Here is a 19,617-nt window from a genome sequence, read left to right on the forward strand (position 1 = left end):
CGAGGTTACCTTCGCATCTTTTCCGCTCCACTGGGATAACACTGCGTCATTTTCCACACAGCAACAGTTGTTTATTTTTACTTCCCCTCTTGTGAAACAAAGAAAAAAACTCAACTGAATTTTACAGTTAGTAGGTCACATTCATGGTGAAAAACAGGGGTGTTTAACGTATTCTTCAAGTACCAGAGGCCTGGGAGCTTGACGGTTCTGCCCAGTTTTGGCCAATGCATAAAGCAATGGACAATAAAGTCTTCTGCAATAACTATTTAGGAACAATTTTACGAGAAATACGTACCCCACTAGGAAATGATGAATCCACTCTGAAGTCCTTTGCTGAAATTGACACAAATGATGATTGGGGATTATAGGAGCCAGTCCAGGTACTTTGTATGTAGGCACCAAAAAACAAAAATATGTCCTTGCCCCAAAAAATATGAAACTGATTTCTTTTTTTTCCCTCCCTCTCATAATTATTGCCTGGAAAGTTCCAATCGCCTCAGTAGAAAAGAAAATGCACATTAATGTACAGTGCTATTTTTTGTGGGAGATTTCGCAGGTTAATAGCCCTGCAAGACTGAAAGATTTAACCTCCTATGCATTATTCCTTTCTTGAGTCACTTTAATTTCTTCCATTAATGGTATATTTACACAATTATTTACAAGCACTTGTCTTAATTAAATGTTTAATGAGTCAATGCAGGCCCTGGCTGGAGGTTTTGCGCTCTACTTTGCTCTTCTACAAACAATAGTAACCAGATGCAGCTAGTGGGGGGCAAGTTTGCTTGTCACAAAATAATTCACACTTGTCAGATTTTTATTTAAAGGTAAGTTATTCAAATTAGTCACTTTTACCAACCTGTTAAAGACTGAATTTTTTATGAAATTGAGGCTGTCCATCAGCAAGATTTTACACCATATCAGTGGTGTTCCCTTGTCTGGTTTTTCTAGCATATTTTGCAGACAGGCTTTGCAATATTTTGAGGCATCAGCAAAATGTTTCGCTATGTCACAGATTACACAAAAAATGCAAATGCAATGGAAACAACACATTGTAGTGTGATGGCGCATGAGATAAATAGGGGAAAAATATTGTCACGAATCCAAGTAAATGTGCTGATACACCAATGTAAGTTTTAATATATAATAGGACGTTGCATCTGTATGTCATCATTCATTAACCAGAAAGGAGCCTGCTAAGTAACTAACAAATGGACTCTCAATCACATTCACATTGTGTTTTTTATGCGTGCATGCGTGTGTGTTTGTGTGTGTGTGGACATTGTCAGCAAAATGGCATTGTGGTTAGTACTATATCTGTCTCACAGTCCAAAACAATGAGCACGTTCCGGAAAGAATTCATTGGAGTTGCCAGATAGGAACACCTAAATTCTTAAGGTGTACACCAAAACTGTATACCAAAACTGAAAAAAGTTATTTTCCGCTGCGTATAAGCGATAGGCGGCAAGGGAGCTGTAATTGTGGAGAGTGGCCCCTAGCCGAAATTTATTCGTCAACTGGGACACACACATCTGCTTCAACCCTCCTGGCCATTTTTGGAAAATCCATACATTTTCCTGAAATTCCAGATGGCCACAACAACCCTGTATATTCATTTTAAACAAAATAACTGCTTTTTAATTGAAAGTTGGAATGAAAAACATAACTAACGCTAATATATTCTATTATGGCCAGTGTCTGTGTGCTGACCACTAAATTTATAATGGCCACCCCTGGTGGCACGCCTGTCCAAAACTTCCATTGCGTAGGTTTTTCAGAGTACACTGTCTGGCTTCCCCCATTCCAAAGTCATACTATAGTACTGTAATATGATGTAATGTAATATTATGTATAATATTATTTGACAATATTTTAATGCAGATTTTACTCACTTTTGATTACTCTTGACTCTTTCAGTGAAGCCAACAGTCATTGATGTGGGCATATATGTCAACAGCATTGGCCCTGTTTCATCCATCGATATGGTGAGTTCAAGCACTTTCCTGATCTTCTTTTCTGCCGATGTGTCATTGCCAATGAACTTCTCTGTTTACGTCTCATGAAACTGTCATGAGCTTTGAATGTTTTTTTTATTATGAATTATGAAACCTCTGTCGTGACATCACACTGTGATGCATGGCAAAACATGTAAGCCATTTGCCACAAAGAGAACGTGTCTTCAGCTTTAGGATGCTGCTGATGGTGGCTGGATAATATTTTGTATGACGCCGCAACTTGGATTTGATTCTACCCTTGGCTACAGTGAAGCGTGTGTCCTCCTAGTTATTAAAGTAAATCATTTAAACTTGAACAAAAGATGGAGGATGGACTGGCAAAATTTGGTAAAGTGCCTATTGAGGGTAAGGGCTTTTTAAAGTCCTTGAATTCCCTTTTATATATTTTCCTCCAACATTACTTATTGCTTTGCTTTGATTTTTGGAGGCCTTAGAGGCTCCCACACTGAGTGCAATAAGTTAACCTGTAACTTAGTAAATGGCCTTGGTCTATTACACTTGTATTTTAATAGACATTGCAAAGCCTAAAATTTCTGTAGACAGTGCCAATTGATTAATTTACTTACATGATATAGTAAATACTTGGTAAATAAACCGTAAGTGGAACAAAGTTGCAGAACAAGCATACCGTTTTCATGTTTATTAGATTGCTGTTATTTGCACAGTGAAAGAGTAATGGGTTGCCAACTGGCCATTATTCTAGCTGGATCCCTGCAGCTCGGTTTAGCAATTAAATGGACAACTCACTGAGAACATTAAAAGCTGAGGAAAAAGATAATTGTAGCTTCAGATGCACATTCTGAAGCCTGATTAAATGAACTCAATCTTTTTTTTAGATAGTATATATACTGCATCTTGGCCATGAAACATCTGAGCAGCCAATACTCCCATTACTCTTAGTCCCTTACAAAGTGTGACTGAGAGTGAAAGTCTGCAGTTAAAGGACATCTTTGTTTTATGTCAAATCCACTGTGGTGTAGAGCCAAAAACCTGAGAATTGTGTCACTGTCTTAATATTGATGGCCCTGTATGATGATGCTAGTTTCATGGCATGAGCATGCATGACTGCCAACGTAACTGGTTTCCTTGTATTTGTTGATGATGTGATTTCTGACAACAGCAACAGGATACATTTGGGTCATGTTTGCTCATAGGCTGAAAAATTACTGGACAGCGCTTTACTATGCAGAAGGACAATGACCCCAAGCACACTGGAAAAGCAACCCCAGAGTTTTTCTTTTTCGTTTAAGGCAAAAAAATATATATAGCCAAGTCAGTAACCTTCCCTGAATCCGACTGAGCATGCATTTCACTTACTGAAGACAATACTAAAGGAAAAACGCCCCAAGAACCAACAACCAAGGAATTAATTTACAGTAGAAGCCTGACAGAGTATCACCAGGGATGAAATCCACCATCTGGTGATGTCGCTGCATTCCACACTTCAGGCTGTAATTGACTTCAACTCAGAATTTAAAAAAAAGGCACGTTTAATTTATGATTGTAAATTTATTCATTTCTGATGCTATATTACAATATACAGGTAAGTCCAAAGATACAGATGTTTGCCTTCAGTGTAATACCAAATTGTGCCACAACACAACATTGAGCATCGACTATTATTGCTATGGTTTATGTTTATTTATGTTTTGCGCAAGAGGATGTTTTCCACATTTCTCATTTAAGTACCCCCTCACATTATATTGACGATTGCATGATCGTTGTATTGTGATGTGTCATCATCACGAGTCACTCTGCGGTTCTCAACACCAATCAGTAGGCCTATAGGTCAGCCTCCTCTACACTGAGCGCAAACCTTTACAATCATGCACAGTGATTGTGATTCACCATTCCTCCAATTTTTTTCCTCTATGTTGCACTGATTGGCGGCACCCTGTCAGGGATAGCGAACAGTGGGCACCACAATGCAAATCCCCTGCTGTCCTGGGAGTTTGCTGGAGTGGATTTATCTCTAATGCTCCCACTCTCTGTCTGCCTCGGCATGTCTTTCACTTTTGTCAATTTTTTTCTGCTCTCTTTCCTCACTTAACTGCACACGTCAGACTAAGACTCACCCGAGTCCAATTGGTCATTCGTTTGCAGACCTCGGTCTCTCTGAAGTCTGTCTGGTTCATATGAAGAACCACTTCAAAACTACCATATCACCCCACCTTCCGTTGCATACTCTACTGGCTAACACTGTCATTATATAGTGGAACCTTGATTTAACAGAACTGCAACCAACAGAATATGGTTTTTATGGTAAAAAAATATTGTCCAGTTCACTCAAAACGACCATTTGTACAGAAGTTGTTAAAGTCTGTTCGTTCCAGAATAGACCCCTTAATAGACCCCCATGCCACCGTGACGTCACATTGTTAGCTGGAGGCAAATGAAGGAAAGCCATCAGTTAACACTGCTATTGTTATGTAAAAACATTTCATCTTGTTGCAGTTTTGGTTGCCAAAACCGTAAAAGCGAAAACAAAAACTTGAAATTATATCACAGCCCAGCCTCTGGCAGTTATGAAATGTTGAAATTGATTATTGCCAGCTAAAGTGCTGTTTCTGTCACATCTGCCTGTTTTCGTTCATAAGTCACCAAGATTCACAAGTACAATGCGTTCCTAGGGGCTGTTTGTAATCTGAGTTGTGCAGAAGTGGTTATTTACTCAATTGAAATCTGTAAGGGCTCATTTGATTTATATTTCCCCTGAAGTCCGCAAATGGCCTAATCTCTCCATGGCCTATCCGGAAAGGAGGTGCTTTAAGTAGCCACACTCAGCTGGCCACACATGTATCTGTGGCTAGAGCAAACTCTCGTCATGTTGTAGGTGTACACGTCTTTCGAACATCCCATTCTTCATATAGTATACATTTTTGTTGTCAAGCTATTTTCTAAAGACATCTAAACATTAATGGGAGTGAAAAAAGGAAGCCCACTAACCAGCGACCAGTTGCACCACCATTAAGCGCCCACCCCTTCCCACAAAGCAGCAGCGAGATAGGTTTGGATACATCTTGAACAATTCAAACAGTTTCAAACTGTTATAATTATTGTGTACGGAGCTCTGCGTTGCAAGGCTGAGATGCCCCATGATCGACCCTGCCGTGGATCCCACCACTTCATTGGCATCCCTTCCTCACCCACCCGCGGCGACGAAACTGGATGCCCTGTGAGCCTGCAGTGGGCCTTCCGGCAAACGCTGCGTTACTTTTCTTGAGGATTAAGTCATGCAATCCTCAGTATGATTGCATTGTAGTTCTGCCCATCTGCTGTAGTCTCACGCTTGTTACGGATCTGTTTATCCGACTTGTCCAACGTGCTCATGTATCTAATTATGTCCTTGAATTGACAATATGTTGACTGATTTTCATCATTCTCCATTATTAATCCTTGCCTTGCTCCCGCGGCTATGCAACCAGGATGTCTGCATGTGATGTTTATTTATTTATTATTGTTATTATTTATTTATTTATTTATGCTTTATTGTTTTAAAATAGGGGAAGGGTAGATTCTAAACACACTTTTTATACACACTGTGGAGAAAATATAATGAACGTTTATGATAAAAAAAAAAAATCATTTAATATGGGTTGATTAACTACCAATGGGGTGGCAAAACATTTGGTAAAGGTGACAGCTGCCACCACTTATCAACTTGTAAAACTGCCAATGCTTCGCATACATTTCTTTCCTACTGGTGTCGCCTGAACCACAATGAATGTAACTCTGGAACGTTTGTCAGCTTTTTGCAGCACCCTGACATTGTCTTTGTTGTTTTTCTGTATGCTGCTGTCAGAGGGAGCTCAAAGCTTGCTGATTGAGACAGAAAGTCATTTCATACGACATGCTTGCTCATTGAGCTTTGAGATGAAGGTCATCCACTGCAAAGGAAAACTAAGTGGGTTGAAAATAGCTCAACTCTCCGATTATAAGGACACATTTATCATTCCACAATTAAAAGAAAGAGGGGCAAGAGGGTCAAGCATGAAGGCAATGAGTTGTTATTCAAAACCATCAATGCAGCTCAACCTTCAGCTGTTTTCTTCGCAGAGATTCATTTGAAGATACAATCAGTGAACCAAAGATTGTCATTTGAGAAATGTAACTCAAACATGTTTTTAATTTGCTGCAACTGGATGAGTGTCGTTAGCGCTTAATTGTTGTGCTTGCAGCACTCTCCTTTGCCTTTGTCGCACCAAAATATAATTGCATTTGTATAGATTAACTTTCAAATGTTCACTGCACTTCCTGTTGTTAAAGTCTTATGAAATGTGACGCAATATGATGAATCTAAAAATATACAGCCAAGTTCATTCAATTGTGGCAGTTACAAAAATGTCTTTATCTATCTATAAGGCGAGACATTTCATGGTGATGCTGCATCTCTTGAATCTCTGGATGACACTTGAGTTCCTACAGATCTCTATGATTAAATTGAATAAAAATAGGAGGGCTATTTTTACCTGAAGTTTCATCCCACAATAAATCCAGATGCATCCTGATCATTATAAAAATGAATTTCGCCTTTAGCCTTGTATAGGGCTGCAACAACAAATCTATAATCTAGCTAATAATCGGTATTTAAAATAGTTGGTGACAAATTAAAGTATTGATTTGTTGTGTCACACGGCGGACACATGATTTAAGAAGTCACTGTCCATGCTATTTTTAACAGGATTAAAAAAATTGTGTGCAACCTTCAGGAATCTGGACAATCTGGTTTGTTTTCCCTGAGCTCTTCCCGGACGACAAATACTATCGATAAGATCGTAAACTGCATGACAGTAATACCTTATTTATATCTCCAAAAATTACAATATCGAAGTTTTTATTCAGGATATTTGCAACAACAAAAGAAAAAAGGCTGTTCTCTTCAGCTTCCAGGTCGCTGAGCGTGTAGGTGTAGACATGCCTGACTTGTGTGTGGGCAGCGTGGGATCGATTCCCACACAGTGGCAGTCTGCATGTGTGTGAGAATGGTTCTTCATCTCTACATGTACCCTGCGACTGGCGACCAGTTCAGGGTGTAGTCGGTCGGCCTTTACCCCGATGTGAGCTGGGATAAGTGGCCAGCATTCCCTGTCACCCTGAACAGGATAAACAGTGCTGAAAATAAATGGACGGATGTTCAGCTTCCATTATACAAACAGGTTTGATGGTGAGAAAATGACATACGCACACTGAGTACCCACTCCACATTTCATGTCATTTTGAAGAGCTATCTGTACAACAACGTCCTTATGCTTGTCAATTTTTTTGTGGCTTCCCTACTCCAACTCTCCTGGAGTGATACCGTGCTGAACATAAGCTCCAAAAAGAGCATTCAGCCACACCAAGAAACCAAGGTCATTGTAACCAGAGATGTGCCAAATGTGTTTTAAAAAAAAAAGCTTGTTTTACAAGCGCCCTGTCAATTCCTATCACTTTACACTCCATCTCTTTTTTAGTATTCCAAATGCCTATGTGAATGTGAAGCAGACCAGAAGGCAACAAAGAAACTTTTGTTGGTGAAATTGACCACAGAATTTGACCTCAAGAGACAGACATTCTTTACTGAGGAATTGTGACCAAGTAGCGTGCAGTGATTTTCTTTGACACTACTTTTAAAGAAGAAAATAGAACCAATGATGAATGAATAATTGATGCTCAAGTAGAACCAAGACATCAATCATATAAGATGCACCACATTGAACTCAAGTTTTTCTAAGGGTGCCATAATTTGTGTGTGGGTGCGTGTTTGTGTGTGTGTGTGCGTGTGTGCGTGTGTGTGTGTGTGTGTGTGTGTGTGTGTGTGTGTGTGTGTGTGTGTGTGTGTGTGTGTGTGTGTGTGTATAAGGGTCAAAAGCCTGGTGTGCAGGTGTGAGTTATCGACTGCTTTAGTTTGCGATCATCATTCATGTGTGACTGCATCACGTCGGTGTGGCTAGAAAGGCTCGATTTAATTAAAAAAAAGAGAAGTGTATCGCTAAAATCGTTTTTAAAAAAAACAAAAAAAAACATTTGTATGCTCTGTATGTTGCCATTTTTTTTTTGATTCAGCGCAATGACTAATGGAACATTGCTTTGTTATGGAGGCTTAATGTGGTTAGGTATCTTGATACAAATATTTATTGCTAACAAAAGATATTGTATTGCTATAGAACAATATTGTTGAAGATCAATATGTGACTAACGCATATATTTGTTTGCTTTGGAGTAAAAGACGGGAAATTTTTCATTCGTGTTCATCATGTGCAATTGATGTGATGTTCCAATTAGATAAATCCTAAAGACGGAAAAAAAAAATATTTACCAATGTCTACTGTATGTAATTGTATTTAATCGAGTGCTAATCTGTATCAGCACTGTTCAGCCTTGGATGTTGGTAGGTGATGTGTTTATTTTAAGATGCCATGAGTAATGGTAATAGCTGAACTCTTCTTTTTAAATTTCCGCTGGCCAAATCTTTTATTCTCACTCACAGTCAAGGATAAAGGTTAAGTCAGATCGAAGACAAGTCTTTTTCATGAGACAGAATGAAAAGCAAGGTTGGACGGAGTGGAGCTTGACAACAAAACGATCATTTATCGCAGAATAGCAGTTATCAGCTGCCTGGTAGCAATGATAAATTAGATGATTGTGAGGATGGGCGTAAAGAAACTCTCACTTGCAGTATCACGAGACTGGAGCTTTCATCACCATGGAGACCTGGAAGGAGGGCAGGAGGTGAGGGGTATGCGGGTGGGGGGGCAGCAAATATAATGAAGCGTACAAAACATGCACAGACATGGACTATTCTTCCATCCTGTCTACAGTACATGATCGTGTGAGACTCATGAGTGACATGCGGTTTTGCCCGATATGCTGTGATTGATGAAGTCTCATAGATAGATAGACAGACGTACATTTTGTGTTCAAGAGAGATCAGTTTGACAGGCGGTTGAGCAACAGGCAGCTGTATTGAAGGAAAAATAGCATGACTGTGCTCGGGGGTGAGATGGGGGAAGGAGGGCTTTGGACAACCGTGTTTTCAGTCTAAATCAAACACTAAGCAAAACCTCTTGTTGGATTAAATATACAAATTATTTGCTACACCAATGCGCATCTTCTAATGTGGTTTGGGGTTTTGCGGGCATTAGTAAGAAAACTATAGATTTGACCAAGGTGAAGCATTTCTTAGAAACTAGTTTTTTTGTATTTACTGTTTTTTGTTTTTTTTTATGACAGTCTGCAAGCAGACTGACAAAGCTTGCCAGTCTAGCATCTCTGCAAAGAGGTAGAATAACAAAATGTTTTTCTTGGCAAGTTGGAAAAAAGTGACTGAGCAATAAATTGGAATTGGAAGATATTAGGCTATCTCCTTGCAAGCATGATGATCTTGGATAAGGGGGGAGCTATTTTTTTCCCTAGCAGTTGAAGTCAGTTTAATTAATTCCAGTCACATGCACATTGCTGTCAACATAATTTTCATTATTATCACACTGGTATTTGCATCCCCGAAGAGAGCTTTCGCTTATCTTAGCACACGCAAGTCTATTGTCACTGTTTGCTCGGAGGAATTACAATGAAGATACCACCAGTATTTTAAAATTGACTAATATGAGATTGTGCTCTCTACCATAAAAAAAGATTGTGCCCTCATAGCCGAGGTCAGAAAATTAATATAGCCTCAAGGGTGGCTTTTATTATCACACATTGCTGTACATGAAGCCCAAATATTACATTTCAATTAATGGAGGTCTCTTAAAAAATAAATGATGTAAAAATATTGTGCCATTGTCCTTGATTGATTGAAATTCACAATCAATTAATCAACAGTTATGGGGTTTAAATATTTTAATACCGATTTAAATGGCAGAAGAACTTGGAAAGTTCTGTAATTCCACATTCTCACCTGTGACCTTGACATGCTTACAAGCATAGAAAGAACTTGTGAACTCCAGACAGAAAAGACCAGGGCTGAACTTGAAATGCAAACCTGTGACTAACCGTGCTGGTTCCAACTAGTCAATACATGTGAGTCATGGTAAGCAGAATAATTTGGAACACCTCTTACCTTTACCTGTAACACCAGTATTACAATACAATGTCACCACAAGATCATCCAATGAATACATCTACATTAATATTCTGACAAATTGGATTTATTGTAAGATGTGCTGCTTTACAGCCATGTGCTGCTTTACAGAAAAAAAAAAAAAAAGAGTTTGTCCCCAAAACCTAATAACTGTTCAGGCCACCCTCAGCAGCTACACCAAAAATCAAGCATTTTCTATTACTGGCAATGAGTCTTTCACATTTCAGTTGAGATATTTTGGCCCACTATTCATTCCTTGCAGAATTGCTTGACTTCAGCAACACTGGTAGATTTCAAGTCGTGTAGGTCTTGAAGTAGGAAAGCAGCACCAGACCGTTACACTACCACCATATATGCAGAGCTCAAAATAAGTGGTTTTGCATCACTGATTTTCTTTTAAATTAATATATTGCACCTCATCATTACATACTGAATAGCAAAACTGAGAATCAAACACCAATGGTCAATAGAAGTGATGTGTATTAGGAACCATCTCATATTCAATTGAAAGAACCACATATAATTGCCAATTACAAATTGTCCAAGAATAATTGTTAATTAGTCACTGACTGCAGGAGCTGAATGCTCGCGGCAGGAAGAGCTCTCAGAGGAGAGTCAAAGAATAGTGGAGAAAATGAGAGACAGCAGGAAAAAGAGTTATATCGGCACACACGGATCAGCTGCTCAAAGCACAGGCACATTTTAGTGCCAATCTTATATTCAAAAGTTACCCGTAAGCCGTTTTTTGTTTGTTTGTTTCTGTAACACACACACACACACACACACACACACACACACACACACACACACACACACACACACACACACACACACACTGAATATCCAGCTGTGTAAGAACTATCATAGACAAAAGGGAATTTAGTTGATCATGTTCTGAATCTTTAAGGCGGAACATCAAATATTCATGTCCCTGATAATAAACTTGCTGCTTTCTGTTTAATTTCCCTGCTGAGAATACACAACAGTAGCCACTCTTTGTCATCCCCCTGCCAAATCAGTCTTTGTCTCTTTGTTGTCCAGCCATGAGTAATGCACTGTCTTGAACTCCTTAATTTTCTGCACGTGTCTATATCCTGTTTGCTTCAAAATGCACGTATCCTCTGGGGAATTTTGCCAGAACCCCCACCTGATTTTACCTAGATAAGTCCAAGCACTGATCTTGATTGTTTTGCATAATACATATGAATAATTCAGTGGCTGCAATACCTTCTCTTGTTGGGATTTTCCCAGGAAGTACAGTCGCTCAGAAATCCCCTTCTTGTCGATCAGTGCAACAAGTCAGCGCACCGCACTTCCTATTTCACTATCGTTGCTAGCATGCTTCAAGGCTCACCAAAGATCATTGGTGGGAGACAAGTGATGACAATGTGTCTGATTGTCAGATACCAGTCAGTGTGTAATACTATTTGAGGAAATCTGTTTGTAATTAGTACACTGTATTTTTAAGTCAAAGTCACAGAAAATATGACCAGTAAACAAGCTGAGTCGCTTTCGTTCAATGAAAGCCTTGAGCGAATGACATCTTCTGCAATAATTGCAGAAAAATGAATCAGTACAGTATTGAATCAAAATGATATTGCCATCACTACTGGCTTACTGCTTGAGACAGATCCGCCCTAAAGGGAGCCAATTCCCCCATTGCAATAAAAATGCTGTCAAAATATATGTATTCATTATGTATTGATCTATATGGTATTTTAATGAAAGCACATCACGGTCAACTTATTAAAACACCTTGAAAGTGTTTCAAAATATGCATCAAAGTATAATATGAGGCCTGATAATATCTTCCACTTGGCATGCCAAAAGTGATAAAGTACAGCTCAGGAAATGCAACTGCCATTCTAAAACTAAACCATCTGCTTGGTGGAATCGGGGCTCTAAATCTATCCTGAACCATAAAGTAATTAATAACAGCACATGCAAGTGGAAAAAAATATGCTTGTTGTGAATGCATCTTACAATGGCGAGAAAATAGATTCTGATTTCCACCTTGCCCTCTCACAGGAGTACCAAATCGATATCATCTTTGCCCAGACTTGGGTGGATACACGCCTACGTTATAACAGCAGCAACATGCGGATTCTCACTCTCAACAGGTACTCCATTATTGCCTGAGTCAACAATCTCATATGCTTTTTGGAAGCCTTCAGTCATGGCGCAAATTGGCTGATTGGCTTCAAACCTTGCATAGAAGTCTGAGGTATCCTCTCTCTCTCTGTCTCCCAGTAACATGGTGGGCTTGATCTGGCTGCCCGACACCATCTTCAGGAATTCCAAGACTGCAGACTCTCACTGGATAACAACACCCAATCAGCTGCTCCGTATCCGAAACAATGGAAAAATTCTCTACACGCTGAGGTGAGAGCTGTGTGTGTGGGTTACAGTCTTAACCTTAGAATCTTTTGTCCTTGACGTGCCATTTAAATTATGAATGTCCACGTCTGACTTGAAGGCCATTATTTGAATCAATATGTTGTGGATTTCAAAGGACAACTTGTGTAAATAGCAAACACAAGTGCGAATGACTGTTAGTCGAGGCGTGTTCTGCTCCATTTAATGAAGACAACAGTCAATCCAACATACATTCTCCTCAGACACTTTGTTCATAGTGTTTGCTTTCAAGCTGACAAATATTGCTAATTGTGTGAAAGGCAGTGTTTGTCCAGACCACATACCTTTTTTCTTTTGGTTCTGATTCCGCTCACACTTTGAGCCATTACTTGCTGACGCTCATCGCGAGCATGCATAGAGAATCACTGAAACGTCCATGTTATTCTATTATTCTGGTTTAGGGTTGCTGTAACAGTCTTTTCCAGTTGATTTGAGGTGAGAGGTGAGACATTGCACCGCTGGACGTATCACCTGTCAACCATATTGATTGGGTCAATGACTGGAAATGAGCCTGCTTCTGCTATGTGAACTAGTACACTAGCAATGCCCCAAGTAATATATTGTTAAATCAAAAGCTGCCTGTTGGTGCCAATCAAAATTGACCATTTTAATAATTTTTTTTGTAAAGTTGTGTTTTTGATTCTGCTATTGCACTGGATCAAGTTATACCTAGATTATTCCACAAATATATTCGATTATACAGTTTACAGAGGATGGTTAATAACATAGTGGGTGAAATGTCAACACTTTCCAGCTTCTTTCAGATTTTGGGACAAATGTGCGAGCTGTTCACACCTCAGCTCCATATTTGGGCTTTCTGGCACATCTGTTATTGCAGAAAATAAATCTGCAAGTTGGGAAGTCAGCAATGTGCACTTACCACAGAGAAAAGCGGGATGCGGGCTGCTCGCTGTTCTGATTGAGGCACCACTTTGGTGCATATTTTACATGGCACAGAGCTGTCAGGCAACTCACATCATTACGTTGCGTGGCAATAAGTTCTTTTCAGGCAATTGACTGAAGAACAGGACGTGACTTGAGTGAGCGATGTGTCTTTCTACTTTTCTCTGTCTGTCTCTTTAGGATGACCATCAACGCTGAGTGTCAGTTGCAGCTCCATAATTTCCCAATGGACGAGCACTCGTGTCCTCTCGTCTTTTCCAGTTGTGAGTACTGACAGTCACAAGCCCACAGACACATGAGCTGACACTTGCGTTTATAAGAATGTAACAAGGCGTCTGTAACCCCTAACCTTCCCATACCCTCATGTAATTGATCCATAGGATAAAATGGAAGTCAAGTCCGCAAAAATTTCATTGTAACAATATTGTCTCTGCAGCCCAACTAGTTGAAACACAGTGTTCTGGTTAATGGTCTGGTTAAAAATTTGTATAGGGTTGACTCCCCCTTTAAGACAGGGAAAGGTTTGGGAAGGTAGCAGACAGTTCTGCCTCCCAGTGGCTTGCAACAGTCATAAGAGAGATCAAAAGATGCAGATGATGATTTTGCAAGCCAAAATGAGGAGCGCAGCTGCTGTATCTCCAAATCCATAACCGACTAGTAATGTGCTTGATGCTGGAGCCTCGCACAACTGTTTATTTAGATGTGTGGTTTAGGAGGTGGTTGCTCCCCGCTGAATCAAATATGATTAAATTAATTTCAGGTAACCACTTGAGGCAACACCAGCTGTGCTGTGTGTATCTGAATTCAAGCAGCAGGTGTTTCCACGCAAAAATTACAAATTAATATGAATTAAGAACCCTGACCTTGAACAAATCTTTTGTAAAAGAAATCGGAAACATATTTATTAATATCAAGGCATAAATTAAATGTTTGCAGTTCAAATGAATAGATGACTGACTCATGTTCCATTGGAATTTTTTTTTCAATCACTACCAGACTCTGTTTTATATCTTTCCTTCACAGAAAACTCATAACTGTGCTTAATACTGGATTTTTAAATCAGCGTATGATCTCCCTTGTAATTAAAGAACAACGGAAATTGCATTTGGAGAAGCTGCTCGCTCTGCCACTTTTTTTTTCATAGACCAACAGAGCCTCTGTTTCTAGAGAAGTAACCATAAACACCTCGACACACACATGCATACATGCTATATTGTTTTTTTGTTTTTTGTTTTTTCAACAATGATTACAAGTGATCGTTGAGCTGATCTATACAGGTCCTCAATTCACAGACATGGCAACGGTCTCATTCGCTTTAGGTACTGTACAATATGACAACCAAGCGCACATTGATTGAGGGTCAGAAGCTAATTTGCTTCCAGGTAAGAGATCATGTGTCATTCTGTCACCTTTCAGTACTACTCCGCCTGTCTTTTAGCAGCGGGGAATAGGATAATGAACATTTCCAACACAACTGTAGTAATTTCTTTCGGTGAAACTGACATTTTATGTACTTTGCATGCCAGCAGGTCTACATATATTTATTTATATATTTACAAGGTAGGCCGACAACTGCCCCTCCATCTGAAACCATTTTAGATTGTATGATGTGATGATTACGTATTTCGCAATTTGGGTCTTCAAATGAAGAGCGCCAAGCAGAGCTGCTGTGAGTCGCAGCTGAATTTACTTTCACATTTGGATGGATAAATAGATAGATGACTATGGATGGTATAGATTGGTGGATTAGAGCAAAAGAAAAATAGTTTGTTTGTTTTTTTCTACTAAGATGGTACTGTAGTGGCGTCTTCAAGAGCTCTGACAGAGGTCTGTTCTTTTCTGTTTTTTGTGTGGTTTTTTTTTTGTCCTGAGTAGTTTTTTTGTCAGGTGTGATTTTTTTTTTTTTTTTTGTCTAATGTGTGGACTGTTCCTGCGTTTTGGCCGTGACATTCCCTCGATGGATCGATTTCTATGCATGATGGTAGCGCCTTCTCAGCAGCATGCGTGTGGTAGCACTGATTTTGATGGAAGGAATGTCTGCACTATTTGACTGTTGCCATTTGGCGGCCACGGGGCTGTGTTGGGCAGCATTATTCACGGCCCTGTTTTGTTCGGGGGAATATGTCAACGCTCTTGGAAGGTCTGCAATGCCATGGCTGAACGATGGCTGGTTGGAGCTGAGGATAAAGACATAGGAGCAACGCGGAGTGCCTCGAAATGATTTGAAATCGAAGCTAATCTACAATATGGGACAGGAGACCTGAACCATCCTCTCTTAGTCTCTCTATTTGTCAATGGACAACAGATAATTGTTTATCTTGAAAACCTAGCGAAAGCAGATGCCTTTGATCCACTTTGAATCTCTCCTCCCCTCAAGGGAGGGATAGCTTTGTTTGTATTGTTTCCAATGTTTTATGTGCTATTTTCCATGGTAAAGATATTTTATGATTTTGTAAAGCGCTTGGTTATGTCAAAAGCCTTTGTGAAAGCGCCATATAAATAAAGATGTATTGTATTGTATCTAATGGAAGGCCATTGTCTTAATGAGCGTACAACAAGGACTCGCTCTCCTCTAGCTCATTATTGCTGTCACTCATTTCCCCACGTTACATCTCACTGACCCAAGCTCAGCCTTCCTGTCAGATGCAGATTTATTTTGATATATTTCTGTGGCGTGCATTAGGCGTGCCTCCGACTTGGAGCTTAAGTAGTTGGATTTTCCACACCAACTCAGGCTGGTGCAGTCCCAACTAAGTTGTTACATGAACTGGAGAGGTAAGGATGGGTTTGAATTTTGGGTCAGACCCTCCTGTTTGGTCTTTATATATTCCTTGCTTGTACGAGTTTTCTCTCTTTGAACATCCTCTCACATCTCAAAAACATTCACATTTGGTTAATTAAGGTTTCTAAATTGTCTTTTGTGAGTGTGAATACTTGTTCAGCCTTATGTCGTCTGATTGACCAAACCAGGGTGTACCCTGCCGGAATTAGGGCTCCACCTCACTCTCGTACTTAAAGTGGTCAAGCGATACAAAAATTAATTGGATGTAGAAATGTAACTTGCCCCACACTGACTTCCTGATCATTTTAGTCATTGTTATTTTAAATGCATGTCATATGATCACACTAACGTTAACATCAGCTCTAGCATGAACACAAGTGGTGTCCTGGCTGGTCGAACATTATAATATTAGAACATTCAAGGCTATCTGGGCCACCGTCTCTCTCTCTCTCTCTCTCTCTCTCTCTCTCTCTCTCTCTCTCTCTTTCTCTCTCTCTCTTCGGTGTCCTCCTTCCAGCAATCTAAAAGAGCATATGTGTTGTTTCTAGATGGCTACCCACGAGATGAAATTATATACAAGTGGCGAAGAAACTCAGTGGAGACATCGGACCAGAAATACTGGAGACTCTACCAGTTTGACTTCATGGGGCTCAGAAACACCACTGATGTACTGACCACAACTGCAGGTATAAAAGAAGCAAAAGCGTGCTGACCCCATTTCATACATCTGAACCTCACCTATGCTATGGCTTCATGGCAGTTGCTTTGCCCTATGTGATGGAGACTGGTGTTGTGGCTTCAAGCCTGAAAGGGAAAAGCGGATATTAATCACCAATAATAAAGATGAACCGTAAAGTTAAATTATTCAGTTCTTTTCACTTTGTGATTATGTTGTTCCTGCTTGTTGTTTGGGGGCGGCAGTTGGAATGTTGTCACTCCAATAGGTGCTACTAATTACACCCTCGACTAGCTTCACGTAGGCCGGTGCCCAATTCATTTGTAATGGTGGTTTTAAAAGCTGATTATGGTGAGCACTATAAATGAGGGGGATCGGGTCCACAACATGACAAGGTTATTGTAAACCCCTTTTTAGCGCACTGATGAACCACACTGATTCTACTTTCACTTTCCAAGAGCTTCCTTTATGAATGTTCTCTTTTGTCACCAGTATCAACTGAAAAATCAGTAAATGAACAAGTAAGCATAAAGCGGAGTAATATTTAATCCAAATGCCTGATTCTGATTCCGTGGGATAAAAGAGTAAAAACATCGTATAGAAGTGCAACATGTCACAATTAGAGCCTGTGTAATTTGACAGGAGCACTGTATAAGTGTCAGGACATGTTGAATGGCCCCTTTAAAGGTTAACGTTAAATCACATCACGATAGAACTCAGACTGACATCACAGCTTCTTAAATTGTTTTTCCTACGAAAAAGATATAAACAATCCTTCTCTTTTTCATTTTGAAAAACAAAATGTAATAGTAAATATTCTTGGGGAAAACTACAGTTTGCACACAAATAGGCAACTCAGCCCCAATGTACACATGACCTCATTGATGGGGGTAACTAAATGATGACAGATGAGCGCTGTCATCCTTATGGCTGCCTGGGCTCTCGCTGTATTTTTACAACACACTCACTCATTGTCCTTTGGAGATATAGTGATCCCTCGCCACTTCGTGCTTCACCTTTTGCGAATGCTGTACTTCGCGGGGTTTATAAGTGACAGGAGAACAGCGTTTAATACACGCTAAGAGGTAAGTTTGTTAAAACAAACAAACAAACAAACAAAAAAAAGATTTAGACTAAATCATACTGCAGCTAGCAATTCAGATTATTTTGCCCATATGTGACCAGTCAGATTTTTTTTGACAATCTGAACGGCTCAACAGACCGAAAGGAAGGACGATTGACTTTTGATAGGCCGTGGATCGGAAAATTTGTATTTAGTAACTTCCGGCTTGAACACGAAGCATTAAGTAGACATTTGTATTCATAGTAGTAATTCAGTGACATAGACGTTTTTTTTATTTGGCACGGCAATGCATGAAATGGATTGAAAATCCTCTCCTCATTCCCCCCAAATCTGTATTTCCACCTCACCAATTCACCAATTGCTCCTCTGTGGCTATGAAATATCTGAGAGATACGCCTGTGGCGCCTGCTCAATGGACCACATTTAGTACTTCCACAAACACTACGTTGCAAGTGACGTCTCTTTCTTCTGTGCATGCGGTCACCTTAGGGGTGCATATGTTCACACATCAGAAAGACTGAAGTTGCAATTAACATGGAATGTGAACACTTACACACACAAAAAAAATCTGATCACACCCAAAAATGACAAATTAGGCATTAAGACTTGTGGTGTGAATATAGCCTTAGACTTCACCTCACATAAATACATTTTTTGAATACAATATCTAATACAGGGCAACTTTCTTTACTTGTCACAGTTAACTATTAATGTGGTAAAGCTGCAACATTTATAAAGTACATTGTTCATAAATATAACAAATCTGGAGACCTCCTGCAGGCCTAGACTCTGGTGGGACTTTCTCTTTTAAGCTTAAACGCACACTGTACTGCAATCCATGTTTTTTTAACTTAGTGTTAACAACAGACCTTGTTTTCAGCTAACACAACCTCATAATAATGACTATATTTCTAGCTTGAAAATGCAAATTTCCCTCAGTTCCCTGATTCGTGAAAACATGACACGGCACATTCGTGACATCACTACCTCACATAAAAATTTGATATTTTTTTTTTTTTTAATCAATTCTCTCTCAAAGCTTCAGTTAATTGCAACTGCAGTTGATGGTGAAAGATGCTACTCTTTGAGATATACTCCACTAATTTCACATTCAAGTAGAAGTAATTATGTTCTGCGTAGTAAGTGTAGTCTTATTAGTTGACTGGCAAAGTAACTCGTTAGATTTGTCATTAATCGAAAACGTGCACCTTTTACAGTAACACATATGTTACTTAACACACGGTTGCCAATTATTGTGTTTCTTTTTTTTTTTTTGCCCTGTTCCATTTCCACTCTTTGTTCCTTCTCCTGCTTCATTGTGTTGGGTTTCGTGAGTAGAGTGGCGAGAGTCACTGCCCTTTAAGTCCAACATGTTGACAAAGCTTCAGGATGTTGCAGTTTGGATGACAAATAAATAGTCTTGTGCATTAGGATGAAACAAAATTTATAGTTAGAAAAGTAATCTTAGTTGTTTCATATTACCTTGAGACATAAATCTTTCATTCCGGAATACTTCAGGCAGTTTAAAACTTCAAGGTGCTTAAGCTTTCATCAACTGACAGATAAAAATAAAGGCAGTTTAGGGGTGGTGTTTACCAGGTAGTAACTCATCCCAAGTCCCCAACTAACATTGCATTACTTTTAGAACTTGGGGTAGCACATCTGAAATACTGCTCAAGGCAA

The 19,617-nt window shown here is 39.5% G+C and overlaps 1 protein-coding gene across 2 annotated transcripts in view; it reads left to right on the forward strand.

Annotated features, from left to right (window-relative positions):
* Positions 1 to 19,617, forward strand: part of LOC148401646 (gamma-aminobutyric acid receptor subunit gamma-3-like) — a 48,193-nt gene that overhangs the window by 16,500 nt on the left and 12,076 nt on the right. For both annotated transcript variants that reach the window (XM_088358582.1, XM_088358574.1), the window contains exons 3-7: positions 1,915 to 1,982; positions 12,103 to 12,194; positions 12,325 to 12,456; positions 13,573 to 13,655; positions 16,723 to 16,860. In XM_088358582.1, the coding sequence (XP_088214708.1) occupies positions 1,915 to 1,982; positions 12,103 to 12,194; positions 12,325 to 12,456; positions 13,573 to 13,655; positions 16,723 to 16,860 (513 nt within the window). The remainder of the gene's footprint in view (positions 1 to 1,914; positions 1,983 to 12,102; positions 12,195 to 12,324; positions 12,457 to 13,572; positions 13,656 to 16,722; positions 16,861 to 19,617) is intronic.

This window comes from Syngnathus floridae, chromosome 2, assembly GCF_059516105.1.
Source record: "Syngnathus floridae isolate MCC-2025c chromosome 2, RoL_Sflo_1.0, whole genome shotgun sequence".
Lineage (NCBI taxonomy): Eukaryota > Metazoa > Chordata > Actinopteri > Syngnathiformes > Syngnathidae > Syngnathus > Syngnathus floridae.